The sequence below is a fragment of the Pseudopipra pipra genome, chromosome 5 (assembly GCF_036250125.1).
Source record: "Pseudopipra pipra isolate bDixPip1 chromosome 5, bDixPip1.hap1, whole genome shotgun sequence".
NCBI lineage: Eukaryota > Metazoa > Chordata > Aves > Passeriformes > Pipridae > Pseudopipra > Pseudopipra pipra.
Window position 1 is genome coordinate 68910266 of NC_087553.1, and position 17226 is coordinate 68927491.

The 17226-nt window shown below is 47.3% G+C and overlaps 1 protein-coding gene across 8 annotated transcripts in view; it reads left to right on the forward strand.

Moving 5' to 3' along the window:
- Positions 1–17226, forward strand: part of FRMD4A (FERM domain containing 4A) — a 366759-nt gene that overhangs the window by 337471 nt on the left and 12062 nt on the right. For all 8 annotated transcript variants that reach the window (XM_064656471.1, XM_064656470.1, XM_064656472.1 and 5 more), the window contains 6 exons: positions 7229–7362; positions 10662–10784; positions 13902–14130; positions 15295–15351; positions 15818–16055; positions 16481–16645. In XM_064656471.1, the coding sequence (XP_064512541.1) occupies positions 7229–7362; positions 10662–10784; positions 13902–14130; positions 15295–15351; positions 15818–16055; positions 16481–16645 (946 nt within the window). The remainder of the gene's footprint in view (positions 1–7228; positions 7363–10661; positions 10785–13901; positions 14131–15294; positions 15352–15817; positions 16056–16480; positions 16646–17226) is intronic.

A 17226-nucleotide genomic window follows, 5' to 3' on the forward strand; every position in this document is an offset into this window, starting at 1 on the left:
AACAGAGCTATTCCCTAGCACTCTCTACTGAACCAGTGGCAGGTAGAGGTTTCTTTTTGTAGCTTAGAGCACCTTCCTGTATGAAGAAGAAACTGTTAAAGAAACCCAAGGGAAGGTGATAGAGAGGAGAGCTAGAGCACAAGGATAGGAAGACCGGAGAAGGGTACTTAGGAGGTTGTCTATATCTCTTTGATCCTCTGCTGTCAGTCTGAACCAGGCAAGCTGTGTGTAAAACAGTGATAAATGTCACTGCAGGCACAAAACAGGGGTTGCTGGTTTGCAAAGAGCTTGAAGCTGCTTAGGTGAGAAGGTATTCAGGAGAGCAAGGTTGCTGGTAACACTATAATTAAGAGTTTCAGTCAATTAACCTTCTGTTAAACGTCACATCAAGTTATCAAAACCAAATGTGTTGAGATGTATAACAGCAGAGAAAAACCTTCTCATGCTTGGACAAGGGGAGAGCCCATATAAGAGTGCAAATGCTTTAAAATTGAGCCCACACTGGTGTAGTAAAATAAGCTTTTTATCACTGTATCCTTCATGTCTCTTACAAGCTGCACTTTCCTGCTTGGAAAATGTTCAGCAAGGGGTTAAAATGTGCGATACTTACAGAGCTCCAGAGCTGCCTGCTGTGCAATTCCTTGCCTTGCCTCCAAACAGAGTTGCCTTTCTGCTCCTGAGGTCTTCCTGTCAAAGTATACAATCCACTGTCTGTGCCTCCCATCGCTTAGGGAGTTGCAGTAGCTCAGCAGCTCCCAGACTGGTGTCGGGTTTTTGGAACTCTTTGTTTGTTTGGCATTTTTTCCAGCTCTCCTGCTGGAAAGTAAATAACGTTAAGTACCCCAAGAAAGTTCTTAAGGTCTATCCAAGATCCCAGCCTCCTGGGCACCATTCCCAAGTTTGTGAGAGCTACTTGGTAGTAATCCTGTTTCCATGTTCATACACTGTCTTTTTGTGTTCCTGGAAAAAAACATGAGGGTCTGCTTCTGCTCTTACACCTGGGGAGAGCAGCAGCCAGGTGAAAGCCAGCAGAAAATCAGGCCCAGAAAACCTGCTGTAGGGCCAGCACCTAGCAGGGTTATGTGGTTGGAAATTCCAAACTTGGAGCTGCCCATGCTTTTATTTCTGTATTTTTGTGCTCCTTCCTCAAATCCTTTCTAGCTGAGCACAGGATTTGTAGACTCAGCAGAACTGCAGTAGTGATTAGGCCCATGCAAAATTCATTGACCAGGTGAGTCATTTCTTCAATCCTGGGTGAATGGATCTCTCTACCTGGATGCCTGAGTAGGACTGTGCGAACCCCTGTTTCTGTCGAGGTGCTGCTGGTGTGCCAGGCAAGCACCAATGCTCCCCTTGGGTTCCTGTCTTCAGAGCTGCCTTTTATGTCCTACCAGCACTGAGGACAGAGCTTTCCACAAAATGGTAAGGAGAGCTGTGGGGTTTGCTGCTGCTGTGTGTCTTCCAGAACCTACAAGCAGCTGGAAGGAAGTATTGAGAGAAGACATCTGGAAGAGGACAGATACCAGGGAATTGGAAACCTTGGATTGCTTCCATGCAGTCACTCAGACCCCTCTGCTCCAAGAGCCCCTTCCCTCGAGCCTGACTGGCGGAGGTGTCCCATCCTTGTCCCACTGGACAGGAGGGGGCATTCACTGCCTGTCCCACTGGGCACAGTCACTGGCTCTGTCCCAGCCTTTGTGTTTCCTCCCATTGTGCCAAAGATTATCGGCACACAACCACAACAATGATGGGTTATCGCAGTACAGCCTGCACAGTGGAGAGAATAAGTGCAAATGATTAAGTGGCCACAGTAGATTTCCAGGCTATAAATACCTCAAGTGACTCGAAATCACAAGGGCAGGACTGAGCCTCTGTGTGCCCCCGCTTCCCTACTGTTTTCAGTCCTTTTTTTTCCTGAAAGTTACTTGTAGTCATTTCCTCCCTCCATCTCACTCGTCCTCACTGGAGGGGCTGTCAGCACCACGAGGAACATGCCAAAACTGGCATGTCTCCCCTGGGTTTGCAGCAAGTCTGCAAGGAAAAGTTTGTTGTTGCTTCCAGCTGTCACACTGTCTGGCAAAGATCCTGCTCCACGTCACTTACAGTCTGAAGACACAGCCAAGGGGAGATGGAATCTTACACTGGGGAGTAGCTTTCTCATGATCACAGCAATTCAGGGCCAAAGCCTCCACTTCTCCGTGTTTCCCAGGTCCTTGATCTCAGCCTGTCCACTGCAGAGTTGTAATTTTGATACCTGATGATCACAAGTTAATTTCTGACAAACTGAATTTGTAACTTTTGTACTCATTTTGGATCTGAAGTGGCCTCCTTAGAACAGTGGGCTGCTGTGATTTAGCCGAGGGATCTTCTGCTCAGGATCTATGGGCCATCCCTGGACAACTTTGATTTGTCTGTAACTGAAAGCTTTTACACTGGCAGAAACCCTAATCAAAGCCAGCAGAACAAAATGAAGTTAGGTCTAAGGTGGATTTTTCCTGTGGAGCAGTTTGTGCCATAAGAGTTCTGCAGGGCTCTGAGCTAGTGAGGAGTCCTGTAACCACTGGGTTATTGTTGGACTGAACTCCAGACCACCTTCTTCATCTCCGTGGGCAGAGGAGACACCACAGAGGAGCACCTCTGCTTTAGCTCTGCAGACACATTCAAGGAGCCTCCGGTCCCTGAGCCCCGTTCCTTCAGCAGCAGTGGAGGTTTCCTGTGCAGGGGCCTGTTTACGTTTGAAAATCCCATGATAGAGCCCAGCCAACCTTCCCAGGCTCCATCCGGCGAGGCCGTATCCCGGCCGGACCGTCCCGGCGGGTGTCGGAGTGGACAAACAGCACCCACATGGTCTCCATCACAGCCCGTGAGCGCAGGGGCTCTCAAAGACGAGTCGCCCACAGGATATCTGAGTGCATCCTGTGGGAAGCAGCTCCAGCTGGGCTCCCGCGCGCCGCGGAGGATATCCTATGTGTCGGGCAGAGACGGGAGAACAGCAGATAGCGGCCGTCTGAGGCTGTGGGCTGTTGTGCACTGACATCCTGGCACGGTGAGTCAGCCTGAGCTCTGGCACGGAGCAGGCGTGGGGGGAACTTCCCTCCCTGCTCGGGGAACAGCCTTCCACGGGGACCTCAGACAAATGCCAGTGAGCCAGAGCCAGCAGCTGGATGTAGCATGGAGGGTTTGCCATATTTAGATGTGTTTTTCCTGAAACAGGAGACTCCCAGAATGAGAAAGAGAAGAGATGCCTGAATGCTTTTGCCTTGCTGCTCCTCGGCCGCTTTGTTGCATCTCCTCTCCCCTCACAGTTACTACCACCAAGACTTGGCTCCCTCTGCTCTTCACATCCCCTCTGTCCTCCGTGCTTGTTTTCAACCTTCTCATTTATCCCTTTTCCAAGCTGACTCCACTCTGCTACAACAGGTGGAGGAAATAGGGACAAACAATGAGTCACTGGTAGGGCTTTCTTCTGCAAAGTGGTGGCTTGTGTTACTGGTCTCATCCCTTTGACAAGCTTTAAATCAAAGCTTGTCTTGGAGCCAACATCCGGTAGCCAGGATCCCAGCAGTCCTGCACAGCACAGCACTCAGTCAGATCCTTTGAATCACTTGCTGGATGTCCCCATCAACATCATCAATACTGTCTTGACCTCACCAGTGTTGGAGCAATCAGACACCAGCCTGTTAGCACCGATGAGGTTCAGCCATGAATTCTGGTGGAGAAGTGAGTTGGATAGGGAGGACCATGTTTCCCCCTGTTTCACAGTTCATGTTCTTTTGAATGTCAGTGGATGGAGAAATTGCCCAGAGAGGCCAAATGGGTGACAGATGATGAGTGATGTTTCCACAAACTAGTAGGGTATTAAGTAAACGTTTAGGTCACCAAGACTTGTGTTCCATCCTGTATGCTAAGGAAGAAAGGGCACATACACATAAAAACACCCCCTTACTGAACAGGTTCCTGGTGCCCACCAAGAACAGGCCCTGTACTTACTACCTAGTGTGTTTTCATACCCCTTTCAAGGACATCAAATGTGTGTTAAAATGCAGAGTTTGGTAAATCTTTGCACAGCAAATGAGAAGGAGGCTGAATAATACCTTTCACAGAAAGGTTCAAATGTTGTCCAAGAAAATGACCTATTTCAGCAACATTTCTCCTGTTTAGTGTATTAAACAATTGTGGGAGATAGAATACCTGAGAAAGCCTCCCAGTCAACCATTTCTATTTGCAGCAGGAGTCTTGTGTTAGGACTGATCTTTCAGGACTGATTTTTCTCTGCTGCTGATGCCCTTCAGAAGGCACTGGGCATCCGTAACTCAGTGAGCATCATATTTAATAAGACTGATTTAAGGTAGTATCTGCTTCATTGATTTGGTTTGTGCTGGTCTTTGGTTATTTCTTTGGTTGTTTTTATGGTTGTCTGATTTGTCCTGACATTTTTGGGTCAATTGCCGCTGGGTTTAGAAGTGGGTCTGGGGTCACAGCCTTGCTCAAGGCTGAATTAATACATTTTTATAAATAAAGAGCCTCTAATGGAAGCTGTAGGCACCCAGCAATACAGAGCACTGTTCTCTGCACATGACTGTAATTCTCTTGGCTGATCAAGTTTCCATTTGCTTTTTACCTGTGAGAACAAGCAGAGAATCCAACCCATAAAAATCTAATAATACACCCCAAAATAGTTCAGCTTTTAAATAAAACAAACAAACAGTAGTGCCAAGGAGTGGTTTACCTTGGTTTCAGCAGTAACCCCACTGCTTCACTCAGGATGCGACAGCACACTTCCAGATCTCCCCCAGTTCCTTTGCTTTCTGGGAGGGGTGAAAAAGATGGCAAAATGTGCACTCAGTGGGCACTGCCACCAATGGCATCAGGGGTGAGACCAGTGTGGTTCTCACACAGGGTAAGCACAGCTGGAGCAGATGCTGTGAGCTGTCTGTGCTTGACTTGGGTCTGTACCAGCTCAGCCAGCAGCCGCTCGTTTCCTTCTTGTCGGCATACCCCAAAGCAGCACAGGCGCCTGGCCAGGCTTTAGGCTCTTCATATGCTTTTAAATGTTTGTATGTAGCTGCTGTGGCAACCCACAGTGCAAAAACGAATAGCTTTTAAAAATAAATTCGAGGCTGGCGTGGAGGTGTGGAGCAGAGAGAGGAAAGAAAGGGGAAGAGGACTTGAAAGGAAAACATAGGTCATTAAAGTTGTCATAAAAGAAAAAAAAAGGCTTGAAACATCTGGTGGAATCATGAGCAACTTTTTACCAGGACTCTGCAGTTTGTTGACAAGTCCGTGAAGAAATTCAGCAGTTCAGTTTTGCTAGTAACTGCTCACCAGGGTTACTATTAAGAATTACTAAATGCTGGAGAGGGCTTTCCCTGCCAGTGCAAATACAGGGCTCTGCTGGAAGATCCCATCAAGTTCTTGCAGCACAGATGTGTGTGCAGAATTGAGTGTTATTGCTTTATGAGGGCAAACCCAACTCAAACAAGGATGACTACAGCAACTAAACAAGGATCTTACCATGAGGGTCTCCTCATTTGTCTGATATTGCTCAACCTGGCTGACTTTAAAGAGACCTTTTCCACTGCCCCCACCTCAGGACAGCCCAATAAAAGATGTAACAAAGCAGGGTGGTGTTTCATAGAGTAAGTGCCAGCTGTCTTCCTACATGAAAACTGCAGAAAATATTGGTGGGAAAGACTGTGAGATTCTCTGCTCCCCCTGGGCCAATGCAGAAGTGTTTTGTGGCATTTTTTGCCTCAGTCCTCTTTCAGTTTAGCTTTAATGGTCTGCTGGAATAGTAGCAATGAAAGATGAAGCTAAAAGCACAAATTTCACTGTTTTGCTGCCAAAACAAAGAATTGTTCCCAGGTTCCTTCCAAAGCTCTGTGAAATAACAGCTTTTCCAACCTCCTTGGGCTGAGTGTTTTCACTGAATGCTTGGCAGCCAAGCTGCAAATGTATCTAGGAGCCCCTCTCACCCCCACCTGACAGGTGCACAGAAAATTTCATGTAGCATCCCGTTGTATCTGATTCCTGCAGATAATAAAGGTCTGCTCTCTCTGCTTTATTGCTCGAGATGGGTAGGAGAGCCCTCCAGAGTCACCCTGGAACAGCCTGTGCTGAGTCCACTGAGGACTAGGAGGAATCCCTTTGAAAGCACTGCCAGGTCAAAGGCTTTTCTGCAGGCATAACCCTACAGCATTACACGAGAAGTGTCTACAAAGCACCAAGAACAATCCAGCTGCCTTCACATAGGTGTCCAGTGCCATTTTATGTAGGTTGAGGATCCCACTGCCAGTCCAAGAGTGCAGGTCACACAGGGTCCTGTATCATGCCTGCAAAGGGAGCAATGGTACAACTTCCTTCCCAGTTTGGGTTGGTCCTTTGGGTTGGAAGGGACCTTCAAAGATCATTTAGTCCAACCCCTGTATTAATACGTGGCAGCCAAAGGAGGGGTAAGGAGAATCTCCATCCTTTGCCGGATGTGGGGAGAAAGGATAAAGTTACTTCATCAATAAGTTCCCTCAAAGAGCTGAAATTAGAAATGTCACAACATCTGAGCAACAGTCTGACTCAATGCACGGACTTACGTCAGTGGAAGTTTCTGGGTAGTTGCCACTTGAAAAGTCAAACCATTTGGACATGCAGTTTAAATCTCTCGACCTACGTCTTCACAAGAAACAGCTACTATCCCAGAAGGACCTATGGTTGTTGTTGTTTCAGTTTGTTTTACAGGAATCTTGCTAGGTAATTTTGTTCCATTACAGTTTTTCATAGAACAGGCCCCATAAGTGGATTGAATTACATGTTTGCTACTAGGATAATTGCAGTTCTTAAGAAGTAGGCTGTATTGTCAAATGGCTTCTCTTAGGCTTAATTTCCCAAAAATGCATCTCCAGGGCTTTGTAAACTGTACTGTTACTTGCCATTGGGAACTTTCATGGGAATTGTACGTGTTTTTGTTCTAGGATCTTTAGATGAATAATTTTGATGCTTTTATTTTTCCGGATAATGATTGCAAATGTCTTAATGTGCTCCACTGTCCAATCTCTGACTGTTCACTTAAACATTAAGGATTTGCTGTAAACAATCATGACTGGGGAACACCTGCTTCATGTCGTAGTCCAATTTCTTTTTGGAAGGACTGCATCCAGGCTTTGGTAAAATTACAAGCGCTCCAGATGTGTATTCTGTTGTCAGCTGGCCTAGTGAAATCATTGTTTATTGACAGGTTCCCAAGAGTCAGATAGTTCTCAGTCTGCCAAGAAAGACATGCTGGCTGCACTGAAATCCAGGCAAGAAGCTTTGGAAGAGACACTGCGCCAACGCTTGGAAGAGCTAAAGAAACTGTGCCTGCGTGAAGCGGTAAGCAATGGACATTTTATAACCTGTAACACTTTGTTGTTTGCATTGTTATAGCATGCTCCTTGTTTGGAGGTGGCGTGGGGTCAGGAGAAGAGATGCCTTCCACAGTCACCTCAGGAAAGTCCAGTTGTTTCAACTCCAGATTGCAATGTCCGGGACATTTTCCCCCTCAGAGAAGGGGACCCCACATCAGCTGGATACCCAGTTGGCCTGGGGCTAGGAGGGTGCTCAGTATCCATGTCTGCTGTTTGAAATTGTTCAGCCAGGCTTCTTATTGACTTTGGTGGGAATATGCTGCTACCTAAATGGCAGGTTAGGAAGGACGTCTTATGTACTGGTCATCACTTCTCAAATGCTTTTGACTCCATTTGTGAATAAAAAAACCAACCCAGGCTGACACACCTTCTTTTTGGAGCAGGCCTGACTTTACATGCTTTGCTTCTCCAAGCACACTCCTTCATACAGCATACAAGGTCTCATCTGCTCCCTGTAGATTCCCTTTATCCAAAAGGCTCTGGCAGTGTGGTGGCAGACCTTGCAGAGGAACCACTGTAGTCATCCCAGGACATGCGGGACATCTCAGGAACTCATAACCTTCCGACTCACTTGCCAGTTCATTTTTGGAGTACACAGGAGGCCATTCAGAGATCCATTTAATGTTTAGGGAAATCACAACCCTGCTGCAGCTGTGTGTGTAGATTAGCAGCAGAGTACTCTTGGGTCATTCAGCAATCTTCCTATGTTTACCAGGGCTGAGTATCTGAATTTAACAACAAATCGTGATGTGTAACACAACAGGAAGCTGGCTGCAGACAGTGGCACGCAGATCTTTCAGTTCTTGCTTAATATTTGATGTGTATCTCGCCTTTGACAAAAATGGGGAAAAAAGGTCACTGATTCAGCTCTCACTGCACTTTGTTTCAATTAGTCTATAGTTTTAATGCCAAAAAGAGTAAGTTGTGGAAAATACCTCTCAACCAAGAATGTCAGAGGAAATCTCTGCTACCCCAGTTCACACCCTTTACTCCACATGAGCAATCCTTTCCCATCTGCAAAGCCCTGGTTGACCTCAGCAAACAACTTGTGCTGATAAAGGTTGCAGGACCAGATCCAGTCTGTAAGTCCACTGAGCTGAGATCATCTGCAGGAAGCAGTCACAGCTCTTCAGGAGCTGATGGTCAAGGTCTGGAGGGCTCTACTTCTCCCTGAGGAATTTACTACCCTAAGCTAACACTCCCTGACAGCCAGTGACTAATCCTTGCAGCAGCACCACATGCAGGGGAAGATGTGCCTATGCCACAGTTGCAGGAGCTCACAGCCCAGTGCCTTCCCTTTAACCCCAGTCCTGTCTTCAGTGCAGCCTCAGACATTCCACAGGCAACTGGGATGCAGGCAAAAGCCCCACTGAGGCATGGAGCTGGGGATAAGGAGCAATATCTCCTTAATGTGCTGCAGCAAGGCTGGCCAGAGCCCATCTGTCAGCACCTTAAGAGGTGGTAGAAAGCGTTCATGCTTTCCGTAGGTAGTTGATGGACATTTGGAATCTGACCCCATCTTGTAACCCTACAGCTCATCCATCAGCAGCCAGTAGTTGAAAGTATTTCCTCTCAGGCTGCCCTTCATCCTTTCTGCTTTGGCATGGGAATGGCCAAAACAGAGGGAGAAGGCAGCAAACCAGGAGATAAAAAAGGGTTAAAAGTAGGGGCATAATCAAATAAGCATGGCCAGAGCCATTCATAACACTGGCATCAGGTTACTTCGGGCCATCCCTACTCCAGTTACTTATTAATTTAGATTATATTTCACAACCATGCCTGTGAATACTTTTTAGCTTATGGAGGCAGCGTGGTAGCCCACATTAATTTTGTCCTGCTCTGATCTTGGGCATTCTACAGAAGATATTAACTCTTTCACCGCTGCCCTCCTTCATATTACCTTAGGAGTTACAAAGAAAGTATCCCTGTTACCCTCGGGATAGAATACAGGAATATGTGACTTGGTGCAGTGCTTAGAGCCAAACCTCAGTAGAAGGAACACATTTTGAAAGAAAAGCTGAAGTTACCTCACAGGGCTCGAGGGGTGATGCAGAATGGGATTCTGAGACATTGCAGCAGTGCCTCCTGCAATACGAGGCTGAGCACATCGACACAGAGCAGTGCTGCAAACCCATTTTGCTGGGAATTGCTTAAAGGGAATTTTTGAAAAGGCCAGGTCCTTGTTTCCTGATGACCTGAAAAGAGTAGAAAGAAAAACCCCATTAGGGAGCCGGGGAGAGGCCAGGGCAGGCAAGGACTGGGGCTGTGCACCCACATGCACATTGAGGTCAGCTGCTGTTCTTTGGGATTCAGATGATTTAGGTTACTCTGCCAGCTGGATCCTCTCAAGGCTGATGCTAAGGAACACAAAAGCCTTTTGTCCTTCATGGGGAGACTTTTGAGTGCAAGGAGTCGGGCTGTGCTGGTAGTCAGGCTCCTGCCTATTTCTGTAGCCATTTGAATGCCTTCAGTTCAGATCTGTGTGGCTGTATTGTGTAGTCCAGGAGAAAAAACCTACAGCATTTACATCAGTAGTGTCAGTCGCTGCTTCCTGTGTTCCAGATATTCCTCAGTTCTTTGGGGTTTGCTTCAGATTTTGAACAAGTTTTTGCAAAAAACCCCATCAGTCTGACAGCATCAGCTAATAATTGCTCCAAAGCTGCCTGTGACATCACTGGGGTTTGGAAGGGGCTCTGATACATGAAGTGTTATCAGACAGGTAATGAGGTACCAGGCACTGCTTTTAGTGGCCGTTTTCACTGCATTCCTCTCAGACACATCATGAATCAGGTGGGAATGTTTTTCTGTGCAGGTCATAACCCGCACAGCTGTTACCAGTGTGGCTTTCTGACTCAGCAGACCTGCATCCTGCAGGAAGGCTCTCTGATCTGCTCACTCCCTCAGAAGTAGTTCAGCAGATAGGAGCTTTTGGTTCCTGCTTACCCTGCAGCAGAGATGAAGGCTTTGTGTGCTGCAGCCGGCTCAGCCTCAGGCCCTGACGCCCCAGGGATGGGCACCACTTACAGACCTGCCCAGAGCAGGCCACAAAGGTCTGTATTCATGCACAGGTTAAAGAAAAGGTTCCCACCCTCAGTGGCAGGTTCTGAGTTTGCAGGGCTGGGCGCTCTCCTGTGTGGTTATCAGCTGGCTGAACTGGATATATTGTTAATGAATGCCTGTCATTTTAGGGTGATACAAGAGCAGTGTTGTGCATTGCTCTGCTGCAGGATTTCCCAGAGCACTAACAGCATTTTCTGCTTACAGGAGCTCACAGGAAAGCTGCCACGAGAATACCCCCTGGATCCTGGGGAGGAGCCACCTATTGTGAGGAGAAGAATAGGAACTGCCTTTAAACTGGATGAGCAGAAAATCCTGCCTAAAGGAGAGGTGAGGCTGTGCCCTTCCCTTCCAGACCCATGTCCCTACATTAGGTCTCTAAGATGTCCACTGTGCATCACACAAGAGCCATCAGTACCTATGGTCATTTTTGCTATAAATTACTGTAATTGGCCTTTTATTTTATATTCATCAGAATGGGGAAGCAGCAAGACAGTTGATGGCTTTCTTTCAGACTCAGAATAAAGGTGAAACCCTCGAGGTTCACCCTGCCTTTGCTAGAGGTAACAGAAATAGCCTGGGTGACCAACTGGACCATAGCAGTCCAGGTGCTCTGATGACCAAGTGCAGTGATTTGTGTGAGCAGGGAGCACACCAGGAGCCTCCCTGAGCCGTATGAGCCCTGCTTTTGCCCGTGTTATTGCAAACAGCCACTTGCTTTCCACTTCAGTAGCAATCCAAATTCAGGATTGCTAACCAGGGAGAAAAGCATCACCATTATCCATCTTAGCCCTGCCATAGCAAGATAAAAGCGTTTTGCTCCCCAGTCCTTAAACAAAAGAGCCTTCATCCCTACCTATGGGGAGCTGGAGTTACATTTTTCTAAGTTTGCCAGGGAGTGTTTGTTCCCTTCCCTTGCTCCCACAGTGTGCTGGGTCAGTGCCCTGAACCGTGGCTGTGAAAACAGGCCTGCAGCAGCTGTAAGGCGGGACCGGATTCACAGAACAGCCATTGTCTGCGGAGACGCATTTGCAAGGCACTTGTGTGTATCCCAGTCTTGAGTTTCCTTTTTATTTTCGTAGGAGGAGGGACTGAAACTGGTGTGACTGTGTGGTTTAAGGCTCGGTTCAGCCAGGGAATTAACTGTTTGTCGTTTTGTTGGCGTTTTCCTTCTGCTGAAAAAATAAACAGCTGGAGCTCTTTAGTTTTGTCCTCAGTGGAGCCTGGGAGAGGAATTCCAGCGAAGTCAAATATTCATGAACTAGCACATTTAATTAAGCTTTTCAAAGGGGAGGCATGGCTTAGCTGAATTACTCCTAAAACCCCTGCAGTCTGTTGGCTGCTCAGTTATAACCTGATCTCCAGCTTCCCCAGGTCTTATTGCTGGAAGGCAGCTTTTGGGGCCAGCAGGTGAGGAATCTCCTTACTCCAGTGGCAGGGTTAGGTGGTGAGAGCAGGAAGGTAAAGCAGCTCCTCCCCATTGCAGGCACTCTGCCTTTTGGCACCAGCAATCCAAACATGCTGACTCAGTTCTTCTCTACCTCCTTTCTCATCTGTCAAACTTTAGGAATATGTTGAAAACCATAAATTTCTGTTCTCGAAGAATGATGTTGAACTGTGTTTGGCTGCCAGTTTGAGAGCATTTAGAGAGGCCAGTGATGATTTTCATGTGTTTTTCAGCAAGTGCAAACACTGGAAAATCAATTTAAAGCAAAAGATGAAATATTCCCTCAGCCACGTAAATTCAGGACTGAAATTACCAACTGTGACAAGGACCTGAAGCAAGGCACTTCCATCTGAAGCCAGATGATAACTCTCATTTCCTAAGGCTTTATTTATAGGGGCCTCACTGGAAGAAAATAGACAATTATGGCCATGAGGAAAATTAATATGTTTTTCCTATGATATACTGAATGATTTAGAACTGAATCTGTGAAGGTCTGAAATGACAGCTCACATCAAACTCACTGTACCTTCAGCAAGACCTTTGTCAGTGCAAGACTTGCAGGGAAGGGTCCTGTTGTTTTTCTTGGTAATCACCTTTACCTGGCCTGTAATTCCTGGCTGTGGGAAGGATTTTACCAGAAGATGATGAATCAGGTTTCAGGCCTTAAAACTTCATGGTGTTAAGTTCACTTTTAATAAGTCTGGCACTGATAGAGCTTATAAACTCTTCAAAGCAAAAAAGGATCTGTTTAAAAGACAGGGGGTGGGTTCAGTCTTCAGTGAAGTGAGGGAAATGATAATTATAGTTTTAAGGCAATGCTGACTCATTACTGATAGCAAAGGGATTTTTTTTTTTTTAAGCCAGAAGCCCAGAATAAAAACTTCAGAGAATGTCTTCAGTCTGAATAAATCCCACAGCATCAGCTCATACAGCACATGCTGCTGCTAAACAAAGAGAGTATTTGAATTTGCATAATGGGGATCTCCATGAATATGAGGCTGTCCCACCGTTCATTAAAAGCAAAAAAGATTGTCATTTTTTCCCTAATTTGCAATGTACTGTGTTCGCCTTTCTAGCAGACTTACTCCATCCAGCTGGGGAAGGGAGCCAGATCCATTTCAGATTAGCAAATACCTTTGAAACTCACAGCTTGGAATCCCAGTGCATACTGGGAAGCTCAATATCAGCTTATGCATTGGCATAAATTGGCCTAAGTCCCTTGACTTTGGATGATAACCAAAAGTTGTAGGTAGCTTCCAGGGTACACCTACTTGCATTTAAAAACTCATCTGAGACCCTGCAAGGACTAACTTTGAAGACACTGGTTCTTTTTGGCATACAGAGAGCTTGCTGTTACACACTGCTGGCTCTGGTTCCTGGCTTGTAACGTGAGGAGACAATTTTCTGGTGCAATCAGTTGCAGCAGCCCATAATTACATCAGCTCATACTCACCTCTGGATTTTGACAGCCATATACTGGGGATGAGTTAGCCCATCTTTGCCCTTTCTACCCCAAAGTGTTTGGTGAGTGCCAAGCAAACCTGTCAAGAAGTTTAAAGCTGTAGCTTGGGATCAATATGCAGCACTGATATCAAACGGGACTCAAATATGGAGATAGGAGACAGGGGGAAGGAGCAGGTGGAAGGCAGGTGTTACCCACAGATGGGTGTAAACACATGAATGTGTCAGCAGGAGAGCACAGTTGAACTTGGCCATATTGAACTGCATGAAAAGCCAAACAGCACAGCAGGCTTTAGGGCTGGAGCGCTCATGTCCTTTTTGAATGGGTCATCCCTTCCCCCAGCTGTGCTTCCAGGAACTCATGTGAGCAGGTGAAGTTCTGCTCAGGGAGGCCCTGAGATGAGGGGAGCAGCATGGTTGTGTATGCTTTGCTGATGGAGAGCCTTGATTGGAGGCCACTGGTCAGGTTCAGGAGAGCTTCCCCATAGATGGGCTGGAAGAGTTTGGTGGTAACCAGAATCCACTTGCCTTTCTCCCAGGAGGCAGAGCTGGAGCGACTGGAAAGGGAATTTGCCATTCAGTCCCAGATCACGGAGGCTGCCCGGCGCCTGGCGAGCGACCCAAACGTCAGCAAGAAGCTGAAGAAGCAGAGGAAGACATCCTATCTGAATGCACTGAAGAAGCTGCAGGAGATCGAGAATGCCATCAACGAGTATCGCATCAAATCAGGAAAGAAGCCAACCCAGAGGGCCTCTCTGATCATAGATGGTAAGTGGGACTTGGCACCCACGGCATCACGGGGGGTCTGCAGAGCACGGGGAGCAAAATTCTTGCCCTGAGGCACAGATTTCCCCTCCCTCCTGCTCCCTCTCCTGTCTGGAGGGCTCCAGGGGTGCTGTCAGAGGGGTGCTGGGGTATGTGCCATGCGTTAGGGATGTGCTGGGTCATGGCACAAGGAGCAGGGTCGCACCGTGGGTGACAAACGTGTCAGGAGAGCAGAATGTGGCTCCTTTGTTCACCTATAAAATCGCTCTGTTAACGTCTCCTCTGGAGCGGTTCTGCACAAATGTAATTAATGTTAGCAGATTGGGGTGAGCTCTCTAGCTGAAAGGCATCTGTGAAATCAAAGTGGGAGCAGTGTCATTGCTGTGTTCAAATACTTCTTTTCTTTTTCTTTTTTTTTTCTTTTACAATGTAACTCTCAGGGCACTTTATGGTTTACTAGGTTGTTGATTGGTTTTTCATGAAATCCATTAACTTTCTGCTGTGGTTCTTTCTCCCTTGTGGATTTTACCCTTTCCCTTTAACTTGCAAAGCTTTTCTCTGTGCCTTTGTGGCAGGAACTGAGATTAGAGCTGGTATATTTGTGACCTGGGTACCAAATTGCACTGCAGTCAGGGATAACAGAGAGCCATGAGGACATGGTATGGGGGAAGCAGCTCAAACCTCTTCACACCAAGGACCTGAGAGCTTCTCATGCTGCAGAGGATGCTCAGAAAGCCTTTCCCTGAGTTCCACAAAACTGGTACTTAGTGTGAGCCTTTAGTTAGCAACAGGATAATCATTTTAAGAAGGTGGATATCAAACCCAGAGTCCTTAAGGCCCGAGATTTAAATCTCATAATGGCACCATGCCATTTTGCATCCTCTGGGGATCTTAGCTCTCTGTTGTGACTCAGTCTTAATCCCCATTAATTGAAAAGGGTTAGCAGCTCCTTGAAAGGCAGCCTGCTACTGAGAGTCCTGGCTGCAGCTCTGTCCTCCCAGACTGAGATTGGGCTGAGTCAGTTGTTTATAGGAATTCTGTGAGGAGGAAGATGTGGGTGACTGCTTAAGGCTAAGACTCGGTGGACAAAGATCATGGTGCAGTTCAGCACGCAGTCACTGCGATTCTTGGGACCATCTGAGCAGCTTTATATTTTCTTCCTTTCAGAAGGAAACATTGCCAGTGAAGACAGCTCCCTCTCAGACGCCCTTGTTCTCGAGGATGGTATGTTGGCTGCTGTATGTTCTAGAGAGCAGGGAGGGAGGTGTGAAGTCCTGATTGATACTCAAAATGGAATAACTGTTCTGTATAATAATCCACTCACACATCCCAGTAGCAAAATCACTTGGTTTCCCCTGACTCCACCTTGTAGTCAGGCATCCGGCCTGGAGCAATGAGTATTGCTGTGGTTACTGAATTATCTCAAAGGACAGTCCCAGAATGCCCCCTTATTTTCCTTTAAGGTTTCAATTGCTTTAATGCATCACACAGTCTTGCTTGCCGTTCTCTCCCAAAATGGGAACGTCAACCAGTGCAGTTCTGAAAGTCAGGTCTTCAGCTTGCTCCTGAACACAAGCAGGAGAAGCAGGGAAAGGAAACAGGCTCTGGAAATGTGATGGTGTCTCTCGAGGTTGTCCTTCCATTGGAAGTGTCACACAGCCATCATCTCTCTCCCTTCTTCTCTTCACAGAGGATTCTCAGGTCACCAGCACAATCTCCCCTCTCCAGTCCCCACACAAAGGACTCCCTCCCCGGCCGCCGTTGCACAACCGGCCTCCTCCTCCGCAGTCGCTGGAAGGGCTCCGCCAGATGCATTATCACCGCAACGACTATGACAAGTCCCCCATCAAACCCAAGATGTGGAGTGAGTCATCCTTGGATGAGCCCTATGAGAAGGTCAAGAAACGCTCCTCGCACAGCCATTCCAGGTGAGCCAGATACCTCGAAGCTCCGTCACGGAGGCATTCTCTGCTCTCAGGAGGGACAGGTGTGAGCCCTTTCAAAATTTACAAATAGGTCCCTTACCAATAGGTGAGACTTTAGGTGTTTTGGCCGTTATGCAGGTCATAAAGACAGGCTGCAGCCACACGATTGCTGTGTGGTATCTCAATGCTATTCTACAAAATGTTTAAATGGGAAGGATGGTGGATCATCTGAGGTCTTTGACAGGTCTTGGCCTTGACCTCTGGCTGCTGTAGGAGCACAGGCTCTGGGATGCAGCTCAGAGCAGAAGCTGACCCAAATCCCACTCACACCCACAAGATCCCAGGCACATGCCTGAGATCCAGAAAGACGCATGGGAGTCACTTCCCCAAATTCCTGACGGGAGCTGAAGTGGATGTTTCCTCTGCAGCAGTCACAAGCGGTTCCCCAGCACTGGGAGCTGTGCCGAGGCAGGAGGGAGCAGCTCTCTGCAGAACAGCCCCATCCGGAGCCTTCCCCACTGGAATTCCCAGTCCAGCATGCCGTCAACGCCAGATCTACGGGTACGCAGTCCGCACTACGTCCACTCCACACGGTAAGTCTTCCTGGCTCCAGTCTCTCTTGCATACCCTGAAATAAATATTCCTTGCTTTATCCTTTCCCCAGGGTATCAATTAATTCCCAGTTCAGGACAGGACACAAACCAGTCCTGTTCACATAAGAGGCTCGCGTACTGTTGCCAGTAGGGAATCTCTCCTGAACTGAGATCCTGAAATCCCTTCAGATGAACACGATCCTGCCCCTCATCCCTCCCTCAAAGTGATCAAGCTTTTGTTCTGCTGGGACCTTTCATCTCAGGGGCTGTTTATAGGCTCTACAAACCCCAAGTCACTTTTAAAAGACATGTGGTGCTGCTACTGCTGAATTCTGCAGTAAATTCTTCCATGGATCCAGCTGGAGAGAACATGTTTCCTATCTGATGCAAAATGTTGGGTAGTGTTAATTTTGTCTCACGGATAAAATGTTTGCATGTGTGTGATGTCATGTGGAGAGTGAGAGGCCATATAAAGCAATCCACCTGGGGATCCAGGTGGCAGTGGATTAGCCCAGGGTTGACAGAGGAAAAAGCTGAAGTGTGTAAGGGAAGTGATTTGATGTGTGTGGCCCAATTTGACT